The sequence below is a fragment of the Rhipicephalus microplus genome, chromosome 2 (genome assembly GCF_043290135.1).
Source record: "Rhipicephalus microplus isolate Deutch F79 chromosome 2, USDA_Rmic, whole genome shotgun sequence".
NCBI classification, from domain to species: Eukaryota; Metazoa; Arthropoda; class Arachnida; order Ixodida; family Ixodidae; genus Rhipicephalus; species Rhipicephalus microplus.
In genome coordinates, this window is record NC_134701.1 from 282,125,037 (window position 1) to 282,136,992 (window position 11,956).

The following is an 11,956-nucleotide window of genomic DNA, read 5'->3' on the forward strand; positions in this document are numbered from 1 at the left end:
GACGCCCACCTCTGATGCCGTGACCTTCGAGGAACACAGTGGCGGCGACGCTATTGCCAATCACACGGACTTTGTTCACGTATGATGTCCCGCATGTTCACGTATGATGTCCCGCATGCTTGTAACCCTCCCCCTCGCTTTTTTTAGCAAATGAAATAAACCATGCGACGTACAACATATGTCTCTGAAGTATACATTATTGATCACCGCTGGAACCTCAGGTGAAAGAAAAGGTAGCAAGAACTAAAGGTAGCATAACCTTCTTTGTTAAATTTTTTTAAACCGCGAAGATTTCGATCCTTCCTCTAAACAAAACTGTCAGATTAAACACTTCGCCCAATTGATAAATTATCCTCAATGATACATCTCTCAGAATTTATTCCCATTCTTTCCTTTTTATTATTGCTTTTCATGTTCATGCCACTTCATGAACATACATTTGAACTACTCTCTTTTTATCTTAGCACTGTTTTCATAAACTTTTTGTATTACTTTTTTGTGATGTTATACCTGTATGTTTATTTCATATTTGTTGTACATTATTGACTGCCATTCCTGCTGATTTGTCAACTTGTGAACGGGGTCAGGACCTCATCAAGCTCTTGAGCTTTTAGTCCTGTACTCCACCTTATCTAAAAGAAATAAAATGATTGATTGATTGATTGATTGATTGATAATCCGATAGCAACAACAAAATGGAATGTTATACGAAGTGCAGTGTGGCTTACTCAGTATGACCTGTTGTAATACGAAACATCGGCATAAAGAAACCCGCCTGCTAAAGCGAACGAAGCGTCCTTCGCGCTGTCTATAGCCCCAACGCAGACAGTGGGTACAAAGGCAGGATATGTCTGCTGATCCCTGTCAGGATAGGCCGACCACGTCCAGCCGATAAATATGTACGCAGTTTGTATACTGGCGCCACACGGCCTTCTTTCCGGGTTGGATACTTGAAGCTGCCGTAAATGGCGGTTTGCATTTCGTTCTAAGCGTGTGTGCTGCAACGAAACGTGCACAAACGGATTTCCAGATCATAACGGTCATGTCATCTCTTTTGTGTACCACACTTTCTACATACACTAAGGCTAGTTTGAGTTCCTCCTTAACACACTTGTTTCACATTCGTGCAATTCGTGCGCGCCGCATCCACCGAGCGAAGTTTTTAAGCAAGCTAAAACGTTTCGAGCCTGCAGCTGTTACATGTTTACTCAGCGCGAAAAAAAAGAAAATAAACCAAGAAAAACAAGGCGTCATACTATAGGTGTTGGTCGCTGTGCAGCTGGGCTCTTAGGCCTATAGCGTTGCACCAGCTGCCATCGGTCTCTTTGAACTTTGCGACCCGTCATGTTGTTGGTTAAAAACAGCGTGGCTTAAGTTTTTGTTGTTGTTTGGACTTTTTTTATGAGTACATAGTTAGCGGCAATAACCGTAAGCATGAGCTCGCCCACCTTGCAAGGAAGGACTGCTATACGGGCTACAGAACATTTTAAACTATGTTCCTTGAAGAAAAAAAAATAAACAAAAAAACTTAGCTATTATCTTCATCTGCCGTGGACATAGTCAGGCTGATGATGATGAGCCTCCCCATCATCATTCCCATCGTCATCATCAACGTCATCATATTATCAACGTCATCACCGTCATCATCATCATTATCATCATCAGCCTGACTGCACCCACTGCTGGACAAATGCCTCTCCCTTGTTCCGCCATTCAACTCGGTCCAGAGCTTGCTGCTGCCACTTCGAACATGCCAGAGTAAAATAACAATACACATTCAAAACCATAACTTCAATAAATTTGCGCATTGGAGACTGTTTTGATGTATTTTTGTCACATACGCCGACAGCTACTGCATCCGCGAACTTCCTACTCTCATCTGCCCACCCAACTTTGTCTCCCCTTCACCCGCTTGCCTTCTCTGGGAATGCCTGGGAGCGGCGAACTACTGGCATGAGCTAATAGTTCGGCGCTTTCGGCTATTCTATCTCGCACGAGCGCAGTACGAGAGATTTTATTTCGGTGTTCCTGTGCTAAAACTAATCTGGCAAGCTACTCGCCCTGCATTAAGGCAAAGGCAGAAGATGAAAAGAAAAAGGTAATAGGAAGTGGGAGAACGATGATATTGCTTGATAGTGGGGTTTAACGTCCCAAAACCACCATATGATTATGAGACACGCCGTAGTGGAGGGATCCGGAAATTTAGACCACTTGGTGTTCTTTAACGTGCACCCAAACATGGACATACGGGCGTACAGCATTTTCGCCTCCATCGAAAATGCAGCCGCTGCAGCCGGGATTCGATCCCGCGACCTGCGGGTAAGCAGCCGTGTACTTTATCTACTACACCACCGCGGCGGGGCAAGGGGGAGAACGAATGATTGCTGTGAAATGAGAAAAAAAAAACTCTGTCAAGGATTCGCAGACATTCAGTAGATTTCCCACAGACCGATGAAGTGACCATTCGCCAATAGGTGTTAAATAAAAGCAATCGTCGGCTACTATTTCACATGCGAGTAAAATGGACGCACAGAGTATGACGCATTGCGTCCTCCGAGCTGTCAGTGCGACTGCATCGTGCGAAGCTTCGTAACAACTTTACCTGCGCGATTTTCTTGCCTGTGACGTTGCTCTTCAATCGACGCGGATAAACTGGCTGTTATGCACTTACACTGATCATGTGCAAACTGTGGGTCTATGTTCGCAGCAGTTACATTGTAAACGAAATTACGTACGTATAGTGCATCACGTGAAGATGATTGTTACCGGCTGGAATAGCCGTTCTACCTCGTACGACGAAAGAAAAGTTTCGCGAATATTGTGGAAACAGTACCTTATGGTCGCTCAATGTGGCCATGCTAATTACTACTTCTGTTCATTCACGCACTATACGTGGAACGCGTTTTGGACTACAGATTACCTATTGCGCTGCTCTAAAGGTTCATGAAGCTTTTGAAAGGGCACGCCATCGTCCAAAATGATCACGTGCAAATCTCGGAATGCCTGATTAGTGCAAGTTGATCATAGTCACACAGGGCACAGTTCTACAGCAGGCATGCATCAAGAGTCCCGTCACGATCAGTCGGCCTGAAAGACAAAATCCGTTCGGTTCAGCGGACGTTTCGACACATCGAGAACGATGCCGCCTGTCTGTGTCGTCCTATTCGACGGTGCTGTCTGTGTCATTGAAGGATCGAGAACCGCTCCCGCCGAACCTTCGCCCTGAAAAGATAGAGAAGCACTTGGAGTTATATGAGAACTTTAAAAAAATGCTTTGAAGCTTTCACGTAACGTAAGCATTACGTCCAGTCATGATTGATTTGTGGGTTTTAACCAATCAGTCATACTTTATATACCATGACCAAAAGAGCGCACAAACGCACGGAACGTGAAAATATGACAACGAAACATCGTGATTTTCGTGCGCTTTTGCGCTGTAGTTTCGTCATACATTCACGCCAACTCACCTATTCTGATCTGCTTCTAAGACTGATCATTGACCGAATGAAAAATAAATTATGGTGCAAAATAAAATCACGACTCCTACCTACTCATATTCAGAATTACTATCAGCCTTACCTGGATTCCCGTTTATACTTAAGTAAGGGAACGTAGCCGGCAGAAGGGGCAGAACGAAAGAACGTTTATTGCTTGGTGTTACGGGCATTATAACTACACCGAAAAGGTCACATGGCTCGTCATGATAACCAAGAGTACGGTACATGCAAGCAGTACTGCTTTTGTCCTACATCAGTGGGCGTGTTTGATAACACTGCAATACTCACGTCCATTCTGACGTATTTCAAAGCAGTATAGTTCACGCATCATTTGAACATTTATTGATCAGAGGCGTGAACTACGTAGGGGGCGCCTTGACCCATTGCCCTTCCCTACCAACTTTCTGAGGGAAGTTTGTGATAAATATATTTTATGTTGTCATCTCTTTCAAGAAAATGTTCTTACTGGCTTGCAGCCACTCGTGGTTTGTATTGAAAGGTACTATATCAAAAGGCGCTAAGAAAAGCGCTGATTACTCGAGATATTGGTGTTTAGGTTAGGTTGACACCATAGGCGGAAAGTGAATTGGGGGCGGGGACTCGGGCCCCCTCCGCGCTGCATCATGGAGGGCAGTTACTAGCTAGAACCGTTACTAACTTTTTGCTACCTGTTTACTGCCTACGTTAGTACACAGTAACTGACACGAAACAGGCAGTAACTGCAGATATTACTAAGTCTATTGCCCCGTTACTACCTTTTTGCTACCTCGTTTAGTAGGTAATACCTATTGTAATAACTTGTAATAATTGTATCGACGTATCGTTTTCAAACAAAAAAATGACGCACAAAGTATCCATGGAGCAATAAAAAACGGCTGTTTTAAACTACGCAACCGACGTATGTAAGCGTCATTCATGCTATTGTCAAAACGGAGAAGTACATGTTAGTGAACAATAAGCAAGTGCTACATGTGTCGCAATAGACAATTACAACAAACTCAGTAAATTACAACAAACAAGGCGGGCGGATCAAGATTAACGAGATGACCAAATTAATCCGAAGTCCCTCCTCACTAGGGCGTGTCTCACAATAATATCGCGGTTCGCCGAAGTATTAGCACTGTGAAACATTCAAGTGCACTGAGACGGCTGAGACTGTCAATGAATTCGGTACCTCGGTTCGGCCACTGTATATAATGTTTTCTTGTGGCCCTTTTGTTGGAAATTGATATGACATGTTCTCTTTTTATAAGTACGGCTGTTAAGGAGTCTTCTGCTACGTCCGTAAACACATACGTAACCATGTAGTATGGTATAGTGTTGTAGGCTCACATTTTTTTTTATAATTTATACTGAATCACAAGTGTTCACCTGTGCCGCACATTTATCTTCAAAGTTGGGGCTGTATATATACCTCGGTAATAGCTTACCTAGTACTGGTATAGCGAAGTAAACTTGTTAGGTCTTTGTATTGTTGACACACCACGCAATATTACCCATAGGTGTTTAGTAATGAGACAATTATTGACGAGTATTAAAAACGGAGAAATAATATGTCAGATTGAACACAGTAGTATCGGTTACTATATTTTTTTCTGAACACCTTTGAAAGTTACTATCTATGATTGGTAACGGCTAAGGTAGCAACATTTACTAAATGCTGATAGTAACCGCAAAGGTAGTAACAGGGCACCTTCGCCGTTACTAACTGCACTTACTAGCAGGGTTGTAACATACGTGACAAACCCTTACTACTGCAAAGTTAGCAAGTGCTACTACCTTTTTTTCTAAGAGTGTAGATGCACTACAAGACAGTGTATCCCCACTAACCTTGAGGGCGCGTTCCAGCTCGACGAAGCTTCGGCTCAGTTCGTCCGAGCTCTTAAAGGCCACAGTGACCGCTGCGGCGACCAAGGCAGCAAAGCACAGGACGGTCGTAGCAGCGCACAGCCACAAGCAGACTCGATAAGAATGGTCACTGTTACCGGCGGCTGCAGGCTGCAGCTGAACCTGCCATGGCGAAGGCGACCTCGTGTAAGAATTTCAGTGCTACTTACCTGGGGAATTGATGGACCCTCCAGTCCGTAGTATAGATCGATTCTGAATATAATGAACGACTTGAGCGGCAAGCAGGTGAGACAGATGCCCCACAAAGAATCTTGCGCCATTTATGCGACGTATGGTAACAGTATCGTACAGTCCAGAATCAGAATTGCAACTTCATTTCCAACCGTGAATTTGTTGCAATTTTTTGGTATCTCAAGCGATAAGCTAATGTAAGCAGCTTAATGTGTCGAAGGCCCTCTGTGACAGCACGATAAGCGTGCAGGAAAATAAACCGAGCATATGAGAGTATATGAATTATAGTGACTAGAGCGTAATATAATTAGCTCGTTTTTACAGTGGCATTTGCACAGAGTAATGTAGTCAGTAGATGCAATGAACAGTGGAACTCTATGTCACTATCAAAAATAGTATAAATACATTACATATATCATAAAAAGAACAATACTTTGATAACACATTTGGAAGTCTGTCCACTTGTTTCCACCTACAGGCGTTACGTAACCAGTGCAGAACAAGAATAATGTCGCATCTCATTCAGGGTAATATTAAAGACATCAGCATCGATGCATGCTTTACTTTACACATTTATTAGGTGAAGAAACATTGCAGGGTAGTGATTGCGTTAGGTAATTACACATTTTCGGCAAGGGACATCTATGGCGAAACAGTGCAAAAAAAGAGAAAAAAAAACGCCTCAGTATAAGGAGGCACAAACAAGCGCCAACTGAAGATTCTATAAGAAGAGACCACCATAAGGGAAAAGGACAGACTGCGCAAGAGGTGTCAGAGAGAGGAGAAAATCCACGGGCTCCAAAATGTGCACAAACTTGTACGACGCATTGCGCTTGGCACACTCTTCAAACAAGCGCAAGGTAATGTATTTATTTTTCATGCAATGTCACGGTGGGTATACAGAAGCACTGACTTGTTGTTAGGGATAAAGCTTCAGTTAGCGCTAGTTTGTCTTTGCTTGTCTGCTGTTCTGTCCTTTTTTTTTGCACTGTCCCGCCATGAATTATTACCGACGGACCCAACTTGCCACACTTCTGCGAGACATCTATCCCGAATGCAGGTCGTCCCAGTGGCGCATTATAAAAGCAGAAAAGTACAGTATACAGAAATGCGAATCAAGCTGGATGGTGAGGTTTCATTCTGGGCGTAGCGTCTGTCTTGTGTGGTTCCTTTTTCCGTATACAGTCGCATAACAGTTCGACCCGCCACGGTGGCCTTCAAGGCACTCGGCTGCCGCGTTTTCGATGGATGCGAAAATGCTTCAGGCCCGTGTGCTTAGATTTCTGGGCATGCTAAAGAACACCAGGTAGTCGAACTTTCCGGAGCCCTTCACTATGGCGTCTTTCATAATCATATGGTGGTTTTGGGACGTTACACTCGGCAATCAACAACAACAACAACAACAACAACAACAACAACAACAACAACAACAACAACAACAATAATAATAATAATAATAATAATAATATCATACCTGTGCACCCCTCTCACCATTCTCTCCTCTCCCATACTCGATTTCAAAAGTTCTAAAGAGTGGTGAACGGTGGTGGCCGTTCTGGCCTATACCGCCGTTTCTAGAAGACATAGTCATATGGTCGTGACGTTGAAAGAAGCAGCACTCGGCAAGTTTGAGACGAATTTATTCGGTAAAGGCTGTGCCCGAGAAACGCAAAATCAAACTACAAGCGATACATGGTGTGCACTGTGGGCGGCAAACAGAGCGTCGGCCATCGATGATCCACCAGACGGCAAAGCGCGTCGAATTTTCATACATGCGCTACAGAATATTCCGCCGTTTTTGTTGGTGACCGTGTAAGCTCTCGAATAAAGCAGACTACTCGTGTCCTGCGCGCTATCTTCAAAGAACGATTTCGAGTAATCGCTGTGCTTTTGAAACACCGTTGCGCGGTCTGCGCCGAACGTTCCTAGTAGTCCTTGCAAAATAAAACAAGTGCGGCGATATACTAACGTAAAGTATTGATTGATATGTGGGGTTTAACGTCCCAAAACCACCATACAATTACGAGAGACGCCGTAGTGGAGGGCTACGGAAATTTCGACCACCTGGGGTTCCTTAACGTGCACCCAAATCTGAGCACACGGGCCTACAACATTTCCGCCTCCATCGGAAATGCAGCCGGGATTCGAACCCTACTAACGTAAAGTATCAAATTGGGATATTTAGAACACACTCATAAGAATCAGCGCACGAAAAATCACAGCATATCCACGAAATGAATGAAGATGAGTAAGTCTGCCCCGCCACGGTGGTCTAGTGGCTAAGGTACTCGGCTGCTGACCCGCAGGTCGTGGGATCAAATCCCGGCTGTGGCGGCTGCATTTCCGATGGAGGCGGAAATGTTGTAGGCCCGTGTACTCAGATTTGGGTGCACGTTAAAGAACCCCGGGTGGTCAAAATTTCCAGAGCCCTCCACTACGGCGTCTCTCATAATCAAATGGTGGTTTTGGGACGTTAAACCCCACAAATCAATCAATCAATCAATGATGATGAGTAAGGCAACGCGTTCGTCCGTCCATGCTTCCGTCCGTTCTTTCTTGCTTCGATCCATCTTTGCGTCCGTCCATTTAGTGAACACTTCAAGTATAGAGCCACCTCGCATATTTTCATAATATATTTATAATATACAAGTACCGCCATCCAGCGGACATTCTAAGGACTAAACGAGAGGTGGCTGTATACAAACACGGGACGAACAGCGCACGGCGTAAGGAGCTGCGCCAATAAAACACAGTATAGTGCACGGCTCAAGTGCGCTGTTTAAGAAATGAAAGTTTAATGGAAGAAACGTGTCATGTGTATGCATGCAGGAAAGAATAAAAAATCTTGACAATCCCCCACCAAGCATGTAATCACGTATGCTGTAGATACGAAATCTGAAAATATGTGAGCTCAAATTGCTGAAGCGTTTGAAATCGTAAGATACAGGTGCGTGAGCCAGCCTTCAATCACTCTCACAGAAGTCGAGATTTTGTATCTGCAGTATACGTGATTACATGCTTGGTGGGGGTTAAGATTTTTAGGAGCGAAGTTCCTTATGGCGTGGCTTGGGCGTCCCTCGTATGTAACCACCAGTGGCACATACCCGAAATAGGTATAACGCTTGACCTCCAAGGTGGTGCCAGTGAGAGATTTCTTCTGTGCGTTGTTTAACAATAAAAAATAGTGCTCAATGTACATGCCAATGGCTGTTAATGGGGAATGAGAGACATGAGCATTCGGCTTTTAGTCAACGCGCACGCTGCGATCCCCATTAGCAGCCATTGGCATGTACATTGAGCACTATCGGACAAGAAAGGGATGCTACATTATACTCGCAGGGTGTAACCTCCTTAGCTTTAGAAAGGTTTAGCGAGCGTTGAGCCGCAGTGCCATGAATACAATGAACTTGTATATACCATGAATGAACTCAAGGTGGTTAAAAATGAGAAGTAGATACGAAGCGCAAGCCGTAAGAAAGTAAAAGCCGAATTCTCGTGTCTCTCATTTCTCATTAGCAGCCATTGGCATATAACTTGAGCCCTATCTGACAGGGAAAGGTTGCTACGTTATACTCGCTGGGCGTAACCTCCTTGGTTTTCGAAAGGTTTAGCGAGCGTTTGGTCGCAGTGCCATGAATACAGTGAACTAGAATATACCATGAACTCGAGGTGGTTAAAGGTGGGAAGTGGACCCAAAGCGCAGGCCGTAAGAAAGTGTGCGTGTGCCACCTCTCGTTTAGTCCTTGGAATGTCCGCTGGATGGCGGTGCTTCTATATGGGGAATATATGATAAAAAGATGTGAGATGGTGGGACTTGGAGTGTTGAATAGATGAACGAACGGACACACAAACAGATGCATGGATGGACGCATGAACGGACGCAGGGGCGGATGCACGAAAGAACGCAGGGACGGGCGCACAAACAGACGCATGGACGGTCACACAGACGGACACATGGACGGACGAATGCTTCGCCCCACTCTCCATCATTCACTCCGTGGATATGCTGCCATTTTTTTTATGCTTTCACGGTTGCATATATTAGACACGTTTTTTAACTTAAACTTTCAGTTGTTAGACAGCGCTTGTGTAGTGAACTTTTTTTTGTGCGCTGATCGGGATGAGGGGGATATACTAACCACGGCGAGGAGCACTGATTAAGTAGTGCTAGTACGGGTTATCGATATTTCATGTCTGCTAATATTGAATCAATGATGACCATGATTGGTTAATGTCGTTCTGGCTGCTATAATGGCTCAAGTCTGCTATTGTCTAAATGGTGCCTAGTGTCAGGTAGCGTGGCCGCATGTTCGAATTCATCAAACCAGGTGACAGTTACATAAGAGTACCTTGTAATGCAATTGTTAGATAACACATTATCTGACAATTTTCTTGTGGTTTCGAATACACACGTGGATATTTAAATAAGGCAGCAGGCCTTGGACACGGCGAAAGTTTCTGTCGAACAGCTACAGCCTCGTAGAGACGTACGGCGTCAAAGCTCTCTGACGTCATGAGCGGACTATATATATAGTCGCGTCCTAGAAGACTACAAAAGCTGCTTTCGCTACGACAAAATTGACCGTGTCTCTATACGAAAAAAAGTAAAAAAAACAAGCGGTTGTTTCTGTCGATACGACAATAACAGTGACAACAGTGTGTTGTGCGAAATCACAATATGGCAGATATGGCTGTCGATACTCAACGGAAACACCATATTGCCTGCCCTCCTTTTGCTGTCGCGCCGAATTTCGCTCCCAAAAAGAACGCAGTCGTACCTCTCGATCCCATTTTTGTCTCTTTAGCGCGTCCCGCATCGTAGGTAAAAACTTCTTACTATTCAATGAACCATGAATAAAGCAAATGCCGAATGTAAGTCCACATGTAAAAAAATGTATGCTAATTTAAGAGTGCACCCTCTGATCGAAGAAATGCGTGCGTCCCGCTGGTATTGTCCTCTTGCTCTACATTAAGGCTCGTATTTTTCCCAAGCTGCGTTTCACCACGCCGGGGTGGTTCGATTCGTCGGCCTTTCTGACATCACCCGCGTGCGCGCCAAGGTTCTGTCGATTTGAGTGAACGATATATGCACGCCAGTGCGTGTGCACACAGCAACCACTAATGATGGCGCTATTGACCAGACCCACTGAAATCACGCGTACGCTATAAGTGTAATGCGCAAAGTACAGGCTTGCAGCACGGTATATACGCTTGAAGCGTGAATGAGTCGCGCCTGTGAAACTCGACCAGCATATTACCTGCCGTCCGTGAGACTGAGCCGCTCCGCCTTCTGGAAACACTGGAGGGCGCTGGTTGAGCAGCGGTGGTCGAGGCTTCTTCAAAGGCGCCGGCACCGCCTGGAGAGTGAGAGTTGTGACGAGGCAGAGGAACGAGTATTTGGTCATCTTCCATTGTGTAACATTGATATGTGGGGTTTAACGTCCCAAAACCACGATGTGATTATGAGAGACGCCCTAGTGGAGGGCTCCGGAAATTTCGACCACCTGGGGTTCTTTAACGTGCACTCAAATATGAGCACACGGGCCTAAAACTTTTCCGCCTCCATCAGAAATGCAGCCGCCGCAGCCGGGATTCGATCCCGCGACCTGCGGGTCAGCAGCCGAGTACCTTAGCCACTAGACCACCGCGGTGGGGCCAATGGGCCAATCGTCCCTACATGCGAAGAAATGGGATATGAAAACCACCTGTTTGCTGCCGCCAGCCACGAGGAAATTCCTACAGATTTGTCAGAACGAACGCTTCTTAGCTGCTGAAAAATTCATCCGTGTCCGGGACTCGAACACGGGACCAACGCCTTTGCCGGGCCTGTCACTCTACTAGTGGAGCTAACAAGAACGCAAGGAAGCCTATAGCGATTGACAGCGTAGGGCGGATCAATAAAAAACTCGAAACACGCATAAACATAATTATTGCATATCGGTTCTGCGGAATTCGTATCGATTTTCTCACGGCTTTCTGTTACAAACAGGCCGTTGTCAATTTACCTTTCTCAACCCTTCCACCACATTGAAAAATGCGGTGCTTGCACGGCATTCATTTATTTATTTATTTGACAATACTGCTAACTCCTGGTGGAGTCGCCGCAGAGTGGGGTTACAATAAAAAAATGAAGACAATACAAAGCAAAGAACCAACACAATTAGTTAAACAAAACAGGCGCACAATGTATAATGTACAGGCGCACAATGTAAACAGGCGCACAATGTATAAAGAAAAAACCAAAAACAAAAACAGACATTCATTCAGGCCGAAATATAAGGCGAAAGGCAAGCAATGCATAAGAAAGGAACTCCACACAATCAACCGGCAAGCAATGAATCGAACAATTCCACACTGTTGGCCTCAACGGTGGGTGCATC

General features: G+C 44.9%; 1 protein-coding gene across 1 annotated transcript; it reads right to left on the reverse strand.

Moving 5' to 3' along the window:
- Nucleotides 1–2,330: 2,330 nt before the first annotated feature.
- Nucleotides 2,331–11,045, reverse strand: LOC142780338 (uncharacterized). The gene is made up of 3 exons (XM_075882151.1): nucleotides 10,835–11,045; nucleotides 5,328–5,507; nucleotides 2,331–3,222 (listed from the first exon to the last, which is right to left on the reverse strand). Exons 1-3 carry the CDS (start codon nucleotides 10,979–10,981, stop codon nucleotides 3,079–3,081), a joined length of 471 nt encoding a protein of 156 aa, XP_075738266.1. The 5' UTR covers nucleotides 10,982–11,045; the 3' UTR covers nucleotides 2,331–3,078.
- Between the last annotated feature and the right edge of the window lie 911 nt (nucleotides 11,046–11,956).